The sequence below is a fragment of the Capricornis sumatraensis genome, chromosome 5 (assembly GCF_032405125.1).
Source record: "Capricornis sumatraensis isolate serow.1 chromosome 5, serow.2, whole genome shotgun sequence".
NCBI lineage: Eukaryota > Metazoa > Chordata > Mammalia > Artiodactyla > Bovidae > Capricornis > Capricornis sumatraensis.
The window spans coordinates 106,647,853-106,662,382 of record NC_091073.1 but is presented as its reverse complement, the minus strand read 5'-3'; the positions used below and the strand labels follow the sequence as shown (position 1 = coordinate 106,662,382).

Here is a 14,530-nt window from a genome sequence, read left to right as displayed (position 1 = left end):
TGACTACTGGGATTGTGTCGGAAGGACTCAGGAATCCTCATTGCCAAGATGGCACAAATTGAGCACCAAGAAGAATAACTACAACACATTTCATGTTAAAACTCCATGAGTTAGTTCATAACAATAAGCACACATACCACTCGTTAATCACCTCTCAAGAATGCGAAGAAAATAAATCACTACTCTAAAAATTAGCAACTCAAGGGAAAGAATTGAGCATTTATCTACCTTTCCTGTAAACCTAAGAATAAATGGAGGATGCTTTTCTCTTCCTATTCCAGTTGAGAAATAAAGGAGAATGACAGAATGAAAATGCCATCCTTTTTCAAAGTCCGAGTGAAATATGGAATCCTGGCAGTGATCACTGATGGCCGTTAACATCAGAAAAAAGACAACCAAGCATTACAATCTTTCTGCTTGAAAGACACACAGACATACGGATGGAAGTGTTCTTACGTCCTCTCACCCAGTGGGACTCAAATATAAACCAACCTCTACATTTTTATCACCAGTTTACACAAAATACAGCAGAGAGGGAAGCATGTCAAATGACTTAAGAGGTGCACAAAATTCAGAATAAGGCTAATTTTACTGGACTAACAACCCAGTTTACCCAGCAAATACATTAAAAGGGAGGAGAAAGAAAGCCAAGCAGGGAGAAAGGATAATTTGAAATTAATTAAAGATATGCTTGAGGCAAACCAACAAAATGCATGATAAGTTCTCCAGTATTCTAGGCTGTTGCATTAAAAGGAAGCAAGAGACTCAAGACTTAATACACTTACCTGATTAGACTTTTCTACTGTACTGCTGGGAACCTCAGTAGTGTCCTTCACAAAAAAGTTATCTATGATGTGTCTCTCTGCACACTCTTGGCTGCAAACGGGACATCGAATGACTCCAACTAGGAATGACAAAATTGTATTTTTAGTTTTATTTTCATTGACACATAATTGACATAACACATTAAGTTTAGGCTGCACAACAAAAGGAATCAATGTCTGTATATATTGCAAAATGAGAACCACAAAAAATTCAGTTGAAATCTGTCATTGTTCATAATTACAAGTTTGGTGGTGTTTTGGGGGGTAAGAACTTAAGATCCACTCTCCTAGCTCCTTTCATATATGTGATACAATTTTATGAACTATAGTCCCCATACTGTACATTACATCCCTATGACTTACTCATTTTATAACTGAAAATTTGTAACTTTTGACCCTTTTCACCCATTTTGCCCACTCCCAACCCCTATCTCATGCAACCACCAATCCTGTTTATATCCATAAGCTCACATTCTAAGTTTTAAAACAAACATATGGAGTCCCTAACCCAACACATCTCATCCAAACTGTGAATGGGTTCTTTCACAGGTCCACTATCTTCAAATTCATACCTGTTGTTACTTAACATAAAGCAGTTCGCTTTTATGTACACATATGCATTTCATATGCGTGTGCACCGTGTGTTTATGCATACAGTGTGTGTGTTTATGTGTATGTCCCACACTAGTATATTAAATGATGAAAAAATGCTCATAACTTTAAATGAGATGCTCTTCTAAATAAATATCCCCTTGGGCTATTCTTTTTATTGTTTAGCAACTTCTCTGAGAGAGATGTGCAGAATCATATGGACTCTCCTAAAGGAACTAGAGTTCTGGTTCTCTCTGGACCTACAAGATCAGGATTGCTAAAAATGGAACACAGACACACTTATTTTGTTTAAAATACCCATGGGAAGTCAGAAAACACTAAATTTGCTTCCTTTAAGTGCAAACAGTGTTCCTTTGGGGGAGGGGAGATCTTTCACAGTGCTTGTCCTGTGTCCCTTTCCCCTTTGTGGGAGTTGTGAAACAATAAATGAATAAATTAAAATCTAAATTTTTAAAATCTTAATTAAAAAAACTAAAACTATTTCACAATAATAACAAAAATATATTAAGTACTTAGGAGTAAAGTTTTGAAAATGTGTAAGGGCATTGTGTAGAAAAATGTTAAGCTATATTTAGAATCATTAACAAAAAATACCTAAGTAATGAAACCACCATGTTCTTGATGGTAAGATGCCAAGTCTCTCCAAATGTATCTGTAGATTTAATGAAGTTATGCACATGACAGATGTGGCACTAGAAATTGGTGGGAAAGGGGAGGAAAACTTTTCATGGTGCTAACAGCTCTCTACAGTGGGAGAGGGATGAAATCAGATCCCTACTTGACTTAATTCAAAATTTTGGATAGGACAGATGAAGAAATTTAAAACTTTCATGAGGAAATATAGGAAAGTATCTGTGTAACCTTAGAGCTGGAGTAAGTTTCTTACTCAAGAAAACAAAAAGCAAGAGCACAAGGGAGAAATGAATGAATTCAACTTCAGTAAAGTTAAGAACTTCAGTAAAGTTAGGCAAAAGATTACCACGAAGAAAATGAGAAAATAAGCCTTCAATTGGGAGAAGGTATAGATAGAACAAGAACTGACAAGAAATCAGTAATCCAAATCTGTAAAAATGTGGCAATGCACTTCACAGAATAGAAATATTGAATAAACATGCTTTTCCTTATTCCAGATAAGCACAGCTAAAGAGTCTACACATTCTATACAAAACTGAGAAAGGCAGAGAGGAGGCAGGCTGTCTAGAGACCTCAGGACATGAGGAATGACAATGGTGAGTTTGCTGGGTTTTCTTTTAGCCTCATATATGCTAAAGTGGGAGCTCATGAAGCTGTAGTCTCAGAAACACCAAAAGGTAGTTAAAAAAAAAAAAAATCCACAAAAGGGTGCTCCCTCTATTCAAAGGACCAGGAACAGGGCAGTTTGGCAAGACAGAAAACTGCAGCTAACCACCATAGAAAAAAAGTGTTTCCTCTCCCACCAGCAAAGGTCCAGTGGGAAGCTTCAGCTTCTACCCTGGCCAAGCAGAAACCAGCTGCCCCAACCATTCCCTGCTGCTTGTGTCAGAGAAGCCTGGTGGGGAGCTAGGGCTTTGGTCCTCACTGGGTGGTAACGAGGCCCCCAGCAGTGTCCATGGAGATGATGTGAGGAGCCTGAGCTTTTATGTCCAGAACAATAATCAGTTACTCCCCTGCCTCCAGGCTGAAGGCCTGGTGTTAAGTCCAGACTTTCATCGGTATTTATCAGTAACCTCCCTCACCCCTATATCCCTTCTCCTTTGATGTGTCAATGAAGAACACATGAGAAACACTAAACAGGCACTCACACCCCTACCATCCAGGGAGGTATTAGCAGTGCCCAGTGAGAGCATCAGCTTCCACACCACTGACCAGTGAGGAGGAAGATCTCTCACCAGGGCAGCAAAGGATGCAGCGAAAGAAACTTAAGACTTCAACTTCCACCTCACAGGAGGCAAGAAATAATAAATGTAGGAGCAGAAATCAATGAAATTGAAAAACTGAAAGTAAATTCAACAAAAAGTTTGTTATTTGAAAAGGTCAATAAAATTAACAAACCTCCAAGACTGATAAAGACAAAAGAGAAGATACAACTCACCAAACATAAGGAATAAAAATGGGGATATCATTACAGACCATAAGACAGCAAAAGGATGACAGGGAAATACTAAGAACACTATTCACAACAAAATGACAATATAAGTGAAATGGACCAATTTCTCAAAATGTACAAACTACTATAAAATAATTTGGACAGCCATTTAATTATATGGAAATCAGCTCTAAACAAAATTTAATACTAACAAACATGTAGTACTAGTATGCTGAAAACTACAAAATCTTAGAAATCAAAAAAGATCTAAATATATGGAGAGACAATGTTCATGGATAGAGATAATCAATGTAGTAAAAAGTAATGTGATCTACCAGTTTAACAGAATTCCTAATACAATCCTAACAACATTTCCTTTTGCAGATACAGACAAGATTGTTTTAAAATTATATTAAAAGGCAAATGCACTATAATAGCTGAATGGATAAAGGAAAGAAGAATAATAAAGAATCACTATCCAATTTCAAGACTTACATAGCAAGAGTAATCAGGAATGTCCGTTATTGACCATAGGATAGACACACAGATAAACGAAAAAGCATAGAGACTTGAAACAGATCTACACAAGTAGGGCCAACTGATTTTTGACAGAGGTGTAAAAGCATCTTTATACTGATTAACTACAAAATGTTGAAAAGAGATACTGTTCATGGATTGAAAGATTGCTGTTGTTCTTGTTCAGTTGCTCAGTCGTATTCGACTCTTTGCGACCCCGTGGACACCAGGCTTCCCTGTCCTTCACCAACTCCTGAAGCTTGCTCAAACTCATGTCCATTGAGTTGGTGATGCCATCCAACCATCTCGTCCTCTCTTGTCCCCTTCTCTTCTTGCCTTCAATCTTTCCCAGCTTCAGGGTCTTTTCTAAGGTGTCAGCTCTTCACATCCAGGTGGCCAAAGTATTGGAGCTTCAGCATTAGTCCTTCCAATGAATATTTAGGACTGAGTTCATTTAGGATGGACTGGATGGATATCCCTGCAGTCCAAGGGACTCTCAAGAGCCATCTCCAATACCACAGTTCAGAAGCATCAGTTCTTCAGTGCTCAGCTTGCTTTTATAGTCCAGCTCTCACATCCATACATGACCACTGGAAAAACCAGTGAGACAGACCTTTGTTGGCAGAGTAATATCTCTGCTTTTTAGACAGGATGGTATTGGCAGGATACATGCATAGATGAATGGAATAGAATAGAGCAATAAGAAATACAGTCACACAAGTAAGTGCAACTCATTGTGAAAAAAGTGTGAGAACAATTCAGTGGAAAAAGGAAAGACTTTTCAACAAAAGGTTGAAACAACTGGGTACTCAGGAAAAACTGGACTTCAACTTAACCTTCACATTTTATATAAAAATTAACTCAAAGTGGATCAGTTTTAAATATAAAACATAAAACTAAAATTTTGGAAGAAAACAGGAGAAATCTTGAGAACATAGGACTTGTTGAAGGTCTTAGATATATCAAAAACCCAATCCATAAAAGAAAAATGTGGATGAATTTGATTTCACCAAAATTTAAGACTTTTGTTCTGCAAAAGACCTATACAGAAGATGAAAAAACAAGCTACACACTGGGATAAAATATCTGCAAACCAGTGATCTGACAAAGGATTCACATCTACAATGTATAAAGAACTCTCAAAACAAAAACAACCCACCCAATTAGAAAATGGACAAAATACATAGAGGATATGCAATACCAATAAGGATATGCACATGGCAAATACGCACATGATAAAATGTTCCACATCAATAGCCATCAGGTAATAAATACAAATTAAGATCATGATGGGTTATCAGCACAGAGCTATTAAAAAATGTTGAGATATTAGATCCCTTACACATTCCCATTGAGAGTGTGAAATAACACAGCCATTCTGGAAAACAGTCTGGCAGTTTCTTAAAAAAACACTAAACATAACATTTATCACATGAATCAGCAATCTCACTCCCGAGCAGAAATAAATTTAGGTTCACACAAAAATCGGAACTGCTACTGCTGCTATTTAGTCACTAAGTTGTGTCCGACTCTTTTTCGACCTCATGGACTTCACAATCTTAATTGTTATTCATACGAACCCCAAACTTGAAGGACCCAAATCTCCTTTAATAAGCGAATGGTTAAATAAACTGTGGTACATCCATACCATGGGATAACAGTTACAATCAAAGGGAACTAATTATTGATAGACACAGCAAACTGGATGGATCCTAAAGGCATTAGTGTGAATTTTTTTAGAGTCAATTTTGAAAGGTCTTATGAATGATCTTACATAACATTCCCAAAATGACAAGAATATAGAGATGTGAAACAGATTAGTACTTTGCCTGAAATTAGGGATAATGTGGCCTGGGGAAAGAGGGTATGTTTGACTATAAAGAGGTAACAAGAGGGAGAGCTTTGGTGATGGGATTGTTTGGAACTGTTGTGCATCTTTGACTGTGAGGTTATATGAATCTAAACATGTGATTACTTTGTAATCATTACTTTGCCAACAAAGGTCCATCTAGTCAAGGCTATGGTTTTTCCAGTAGTCATGTATGGATGTGAGAGTTGGACTGTAAAGAAAGCTGAGCATCGAAGAATTGATGCTTTTGAACTGTGGTGTTGGAGAAGACTCTTGAGAGTCCCTTGAACAGCAAGGAGATCCAACCAGTCCATCCTAAAGGAGATCAGTCCTGAATATTCTTTGCAAAGACTGATGCTGAAGCTGAAACTCCAATACTTTGGCCACCTGATGCAAAAAGCTGACTCATTTGAAGAGACCCTGATGCTGGGAAAGATTGACGGCAGGAGGATAAGGGGACGACACAGGATGAGATGGCTGAATGGCCATCACCAACTCGATGGACATGAGTTTGAGTAAACTCCAGGAGTTGGTGATGGACAGGGAGGTCTGGCGTGCTGCAGTCCATGGGGTCACAAAGAGTCAAACACAACTGAGCGACTGAACTGAATTGAACACGTGATTAAGTTGCATTAGAACTATACTCACTATTGTAACAATGTTCATTTTCTGGATTGATATTGCACTGTAGTTATATAAGAAGTAATCACTGGGGAAAAAACTGGGTGCAAAGGACCTCTCCATCAATATATTATTATTTCAAAATAAGAAGTTAAAAAAACAAAACAAAACAAAATAACTAACCTTTATTTAGTGCTCTTCTTGTATGTAGTGTTTTATCCTGATACAGAGGAGGAATGAAGATCAGAGACTCGGATTACGTTGGCTTAGGTCACACAGCAGTGGGGTTGTGATCTGAACCCATGGCCAAGTGGCCACAGAATTCAGGCTCTGTACTGCCATACTTTACAAAAAGGCCATAGAAAGCTATGGGGTCACAGACTGCATCACTGTGACAGATAGGACATTAATCCATGAATTAAGAACCCCATTTGTGTATGGTGGTGAATTTAACCTATGTGAATTTAAAACCAAGTAAATGCTACCTCAACAATACTTTGTTACCCATAAAAAGTTAGCGGGTAAACATAATTGCTATTCAAGTCTGAGCACACTTAAAGCTCCTCTGTACAGACACAGATGCAGAGAATGGACTTGTGGACACAGTGGAGGAAGGAGAGGGCGGGACAAACAGAGAGCAACACTGACATATATACACTGTCGTGTACAACAGAGCCAGTGGGCAGCTGCTGCCTAACACAGGGAGCTCAGCTTGGTGCTTCGTGATGAGCTAGAGGGGTGGGGTGAGTGAGAGGCTCAAGAAGGAGGGGATGTATGTATACTAACAGCTGATTCAAGTTGTTGTACACCAGAAACTAACAACACTGTAAAGCAATCATCCTCCAACTAAAAATAAAATAAAGTTCCTTTATACAGACTGATAGAGATCAGTATCTGGAATATATCCTTCCAGAAATTAGAGTGATTAAAATCTGATTAAAGAAAAATAATTCTGTGAGAAGTGTGGAGATACTTTCTTTAATCATTCATCACTGTGTGCTTAATGGCCATAGTTGTTTCTTTCTGGTATTTATAAGGTTGAAAAAGTTGTAAATAGTACATAGATTCCTGTAAGTCTGTTTCAAATATTGCCTTTGATGACACCTGCACCCCTCCTCCCCCTCCCCCCCCCCCAACCTCCCTGCACCTTCCTGCACAAGAAATTCCCCCAATCCTGCTCTGATTCTTCTCTCTCGGGCAGCTATCCTTCTGTTTCATTTATATTTATTATTTATCTTCTGGCTATTGCAGGTAAAATGTAAATCATCTGCTTAGTTCACTGATATTCCAAGCACCTAAACATGTACTTCACACATAGCAGTACTTGATAATATTTAGTGGATGAGTGAATGAACTCCCTTAGTGATGCACACGCCTTGTGATTCACACTTTCACCATGGAGAAACTCTTCAGCACTGGGAAACATGTTCAAAAATGTTCACAGCACTATTTTTCATAAAAGTCCACAACGACAAACAATCTAAATGTCCATCAACAGTAGAACAAAAATACTATAGTATATACAAATAATAGAACACTATACAAGCTGGAGTCAAGATTGCTGGGAGAAATATCAATAACCTCAAATATGCAAATGACATCACCCTTATGGAAGAAAGCAAAGAAGGACTAAAGAGCCTCTTGATGAAAGTGAAAAGGAGAGTGAAAAAGTTGGCTTAAAACTCAGCCTTCAGAAATCTAAGATCATGGCATTTGGTCCCATCACTTCATGGCAAATAGATGGGGAAACAATGGAAACAGTGACAGACTTTATTTTCTTGGACTCCAAAATCACTGCAGATGGTGACTATAGCCATGAAATTAAAAAATACTTGCTCCTTGGAAGAAAAGCTATTACCACCCTAGACAGCATATTAAAAAGCAGAGACATTATTTTGCCAACAAAGGTCTGTCTCACTGGTTTCTCCAGTGGTCATGTATGGATGTGATAGCTGGACTATAAAAGCAAGCTGAGTACTGAAGAACTGATGCTTTTGAACTGTGGTGTTGGAGAAGACTCTTGAGAGTCCCTTGGACTGCAAGGAGATCCAACCAGCCAATCCTAAAGGAACTCAGTCCTGAATATTCATTGGAAGGACTGATGCTAAAGCTGAAACTCCAATTCTTTGGCCACTTGATGTGAAGAATTGACTCACTGGAAAATGCCTTGATGCTGGGAAAGATTGAAGGCAGGAGGAGAAGGGGACGACAGAGGATGAGATGGTCGGATGGCATCACTGACTCAATGGACATGAGTTTGAGTAAGGTCCAGGAGTTGGTGACGGACAGGGAAGCCTGGCGTGCTGCAGTCTATGACGTCACAAAGATTTGGACATGACTGAGTGAACTGAACTGAACTGATAACAATGAAGTCAATGTATGTAAACTACAGATGGCTGAGTTCCCCAAAGTATGTTAAGTGAAGAAAGTCCCAGAAGAATATATATTATACTCTATGTTGCTGCTAAGTCGCTTCAGTCGTGCCTGACTCTGTGCGACCCCATAGAAGGCAGCCGACCAGGCTCCTCTGCCCCTGGGATTCTCTAGGCAAGAATACTGGAGTGGGTTGCCATTTCCCTCTCTCATGCATGCATGCATGCAAAGTCGCTTCAGTCATGTCCAACTCTCTGCAACCCTATGGACAGCAGCCCACCAGGCTCTTCTGTCCAAGGGATTCTCTAGGCAAGAATACTGGAGTGCCATTTCTTTCTCCAATTATACTCTATATCAAAGTTCAAAAATACTATTTAGGAAAGCAAGTATAGCTGATAAACTATAAACAAAAACAAGAGAATGATTAACACAAAATTCTGGATAATGGCTATGCCAAGGAAGGAGGAAAGAATAAGCAGCTCCCCTGCAATACTAATTTTATCCCATCTAATCTTTAATGAACCAAACCACTTTGAAGGCCTAAGAGCACATGGAAATAAACGAGTGCAAGCCAATTAAACTTCATGTCCAGTCTAGGGATGAGAGCCTGAGGACTAGTAACCCTCACAGCTACCCAGCTCTAGTGTATTGAGTATCATCCCCACTGTAGAAATCAGGAAACAGAATCATGACTTGCCTGTGGTCATTCGACTACTAAGAGCCAACTGCAGAATTTGAAATCTGCCTGAGGATACATCTTGCGTCCATTCTACACAGAAAATATTTAAATGAAAAGGATATGCGTGCATGCTAAGTCACTTCAGCCATGTATGACTCTTTGTGACTCAATGGACTATAGCCCACCATGCCCCTTTGTCCATGGGATTTTCTAGGCTCCAGATAAGAATATTGGAGTGGGTTGCCATGTCCTCCTCCAGAGGATCTTCCCAATCCAGGGATCGAACCCGTGTCTCTTATGTCTCCTGCATAGGCAGGCAGGTTCCTTACCACTAGCACTGCCTGGGAAGCCCATGGGATATAGCTCAGACTATAAAGCTATATGCCCTATATATTATTCCTCTTTATTGACTTTTATATCCCTGAAGCAATTTTTATGAGCCTCTATTTCCTCTTCTGTAAAGTAATAGCAGCATGATAATCATAACAATGGTTACCATACTGACAATTTGTGCTTGTTATTGGGCTAAATATTCCATGCTCAATAGACCAAATCTGAGGCAGAACTGTTATGAACATTATATTAATAAATGTATAAAAAGGGCCTAATGATGTTGGGCTGGTACCTGGTGAACCTGTGCATCACACTCTGTGCTCCCAATTAAAATGAGATTAATAGTTGAGTCCTTCTGAAAGGCCCAGCACAATATCACCTACCTCATTCCCTCAGTCACAGAAGTACCTCAACCTAAAACAAGAAACAGTAAGGCCAAATGCTGGTGAATCTCAAATTTGCGTCTTTACCCATACTTCATTCCGAAGCTCAAGATGTATCTAGTCAGTATAAGAAAACAAAACAAAACAAAACAGGCATTTTGTATTATACAGTAAATACCTGAACACTTATAAATGAAAGGTTCAGTTCAGTTCGGTTTAGTCGCTCAGTTGTGTCCGACTCTTTGCGACCCCATGAATCGCAGCACGCCAGGCCTCCCGGTCCATCACCAACTCACGGAGTTCACTCAGACTCACGTCCATAGAGTCAGTGATGCCATCCAGCCATCTCATCCTCTGTCGTCCCCTTCTCCTACTGCCCCCAATCCCTCCCAGCATCAGAGTCTTTTCCAATGAGTCAGCTCTTCCCATGAGGTGGCCAAAGTACTGGAGTTTCACCTTTAGCATCATTCCTTCCAAAGAAATCCCAGGGTTGATCTCCTTCAGAATGGACTGGTTGGATCTCCTTGCAGTCCAAGGGACTCTCAAGAGTCTTCTCCAACACCACAGTTCAAACGCATCCATTCTTCGGCACTCAGCCTTCTTCACAGTCCAACTCTCACATCCATACGTGACCACAGGAAAAACCATAGCCTTGACTAGACAGACCTTAGTCGGCAAAGTAATGTCTCTGCTTTTGAATATGCTATCTAGGTTGGTCATAACTTTCCTTCCAGGAGTAAGCGTCTTTTAATTTCATGGCTGCAGTCACCATCTGCAGTGATTTTGGAGCCCCCCAAAATAAAGTCTGACACTGTTTCCACTGTTTCCCCATCTATTTCCCATGAAGTGATGGGACCGGATGCCATGATCTTCGTTTTCTGAATGTCCACTCTCCTCTTTCGCTTTCATCAAGAGGCTTTTTAGTTCCTCTTCACTTTCTGCCATAAGGGTGGTGTCATCTGCATATCTGAGGTTATTGATATTTCTCCTGGCAAGCTGATTCCAGCTTGTGTTTCTTCCAGTACAGCGTTTCTCATGATGTACTCTGCATAGAAGTTAAATAAGCAGGGTGACAATAGACAGCCTTGACGTACTCCTTTTCCTATTTGGAACCAGTCTGTTGTTCCATGTCCAGTTCTAACTGATGCTTCCTGACCTGCATACAGATTTCTCAAGAGGCAGGTCAGGTGGTCTGGGATTCCCATCTCTTTCAGAATTTTCCACAGTGTATTGTGATCCACACAGTCAAAGGCTTTGGCATAGTCAATAAAGCAGAAATAGATGTGTTTCTGGAACTCTCTTGCTTTTTCCATGATCCAGCGGATGTCAGCAATTTGATCTCTGGTTCCTCTGCCTTTTCTAAAACCAGCTTGAACATCAGGAAGTTCATGGTTCACGTATTGCTGAAACCTGGCTTGGAGAATTTTGAGCAGTACTTTACTAGCATGTGAGATGAGTGCAATTGCCTTCCTTTGGGATTGGAATGAAAACTGCCCTTTTCCAGTCCTGTCGCTACTGTTGAGTTTTCCAAATTTGCTGGCATATTGAGTGCAGCACTTTCACGCATCATCTTTCAGGATTTGAAATAGCTCCACTGGAATTCCATCACCTCCACTAGCTTTGTTCATAGTGATGCTTTCTAAGGCCCACTTGACTTCACATTCTAGGTTGTCTGGCTCTAGATGAGTGATCACACCATCCTGATTATCCAGGTCGTGAAGATCTTTTTTGTATAGTTCTTCTGTGTATTCTTGCCACCTCTTCTTAATATCTTCTGCTTCTGTTAGGTCCATACCATTTCTGTTCTTTATTGAGCCCATCTTTGCATGAAATATTCCCTTGGTATCTCTAATTTTCTTGAAGAGAGCTCTAGTCTTTCCCATTCTATTGATTTCCTCTATTTCTTTGCATTGATCGCTGAAGAAGGCTGTCTTATCTCTTCTTGCTATTCTTTGGAACTCTGCATTCAGATGCTTATATCTTTCCTTTTATCCTTTGCTTTTTGCTTCTCTTCTTTTCACAGCTATTTGTAAGGCCTCCCTAGACAGCCATTTTGCTTTTTTGCATTTCTTTTCCATGGGGATGGTCTTGATCCCTGTCTCCTGTACAATGTCCTGAACCTCTGTCCATAGTTCATCAGGCACTCTATCTATCAGATCTAGGCCCTTAAATCTATTTCTCACTTCCATTGGATAATCATAAGGGATTTCATCACACTATTCTGGAAAGGATGGGAATACTGCAGAAACATAATACAACTCCCATTTTTGAAAAGGGAAAATTTGAAATCTGAAACGCAAGCAGGGAGCCAACTTCAATTCAAGAGAAATAGAAAGCAAACAGACCAGTACAAATTGCTTCTCTTTGCTAATACCAGAATATGTGCTAGGTACAAGCTAAACAAAGAAATCACCTATTTATTAATCAAGCTAAAACAAGTAACATTTCTTTATCTGTGTTTTAAAGAAAAAGGACTGTTGAAGATATTATGTAAATTTTTGTGTTTGCTAAAAAAATCATGAAAGATGTTTAGACTGCAAGGAGATCAAACCAGTCAATCCTAAAAGAAATCAATCCTAAATATTCATTGGCAGTACTGATGTTGAAGCTCCAATACTTTAGCCACCTGATGTGAAGAGCCAACTCATTAGAAAAGACCCTGATGCTGGGAAAAATTGAAGGCAGGAGAAGGGGACGAGAGAGGATGAGATGGTTGGATGGCATCACCAACTCAATGGATATGAGTTTCAGCAAGCTCCAGGAGATGGTGAAGGACAGGGAAGCCTGGTATGCTGCAGTCCATGGGGTCACAAAGAGTCAGACATGACTGAGGTATCAAACAACAACAAAGGTCACAAAAGAACATGGCTGATATAAGAGATTAATGACAGATCATAAAGAACACATTTATAAAAGCAGCTGGATTTAAGCTTTAGTATCTGGTTTTATTCTTTTCTATGGAATAAATGTTTACAGTTTGAAGACATAAACTCCATGAAAGAGATGAATGTGGATTCAAAGCCTCTTACTGCACACTGGATCACAGACGTAAGTAAGCTGAAGGTTAGGACCACATCTCACTGGTGTGAGATGGATCACACCAGTCAGGCATGCATGGGAGAAGAGATCTATGTAATGGAAAATGGTGCTCTGTCCAAGGTCCTGTCAATACTATTGATGGCTTGCTACTTAAGCATATGAATGTATATATAACAAAAGATCCAATTAAAATGCTACTTACAAGAAACCCAATCTAAATATACATACAGGTTTAAAAAAAAAATCAAAGTATGGAAATAGAAACATATTCAAATAAAAAGCACATGAAACCCGGAGGAGTGTATAATTTTATGACAGAGTAGACTACAGAACTAGAACTATTATTAGATATGAAGTTAGGACAGTGTATAATGATAAAGAGCTTGGTTCCTCATGAAGACACATAATCTTGAATGCTCAAGTACCTAAATAACAGTGTCAGAATACGTAATGTAAAAACTGATACCGTAAAGTGAAAGAAAACAAGTCCACACGATGGTTGGAGATTTCGACTTATACGGATGGCTAACAAACACATGAAAAGATGCTCAACATCACTCATTATCAGAGAAACGCAAATCAAAACCACAATGAGGTACCATTTCACACCAGTCAGAATGGCAGCAACCCAAAAGTCTACAAGCAATAAATGCTGGAGAGGGTGTGGAGAAAAGGGAATCCTCTTACACTGTTGGTGGGAATGCAAACTAGTACAGCCACTATGGAGAACAGTGTGGAGATTCCTTAAAAAATTGCAAATAGAACTGCCTTATGACCCAGCAATCCCACTGCTGGGCATACACACCAAGGAAACCAGAATTGAAAGAGACACGTGTACCCCAATGTTCATCGCAGCACTGTTTATAATAGCCAGGACATGGAAACAACCTAGATGTCCATCAGCAGATGAATGGATAAGAAAGCTGTGGTACATATACACAATGGAGTATTACTCAGCCATTAAAAAGAATACATTTGAGTCAGTTCTAATGAGGTGGATGAAACTGGAGCCTATTATACAGAGTGAAGTAAGCCAGAAAGAAAAACACCAATACAGTATACTAACACATATATATGGAATTTAGAAAGATGGTAATGATAACCCTCTATGCGAGACAGCAAAAGAGACACAGATGTATAGGGCGGACTTTTAGACTCTGTGGGAGAGGGAGAGGGTGGGATGATTTGGGAGAATGGCATTGAAACATGTATACTATTAGGTAAGAAACGAATCGC

At 39.5% G+C, this 14,530-nt stretch overlaps 1 protein-coding gene across 2 annotated transcripts in view; it reads right to left on the bottom strand.

Moving 5' to 3' along the window:
- Positions 1 to 14,530, bottom strand: part of TRIM24 (tripartite motif containing 24) — a 113,030-nt gene that overhangs the window by 59,249 nt on the left and 39,251 nt on the right. For both annotated transcript variants that reach the window (XM_068972541.1, XM_068972542.1), the window contains exon 2: positions 786 to 904. In XM_068972541.1, the coding sequence (XP_068828642.1) occupies positions 786 to 904 (119 nt within the window). The remainder of the gene's footprint in view (positions 1 to 785; positions 905 to 14,530) is intronic.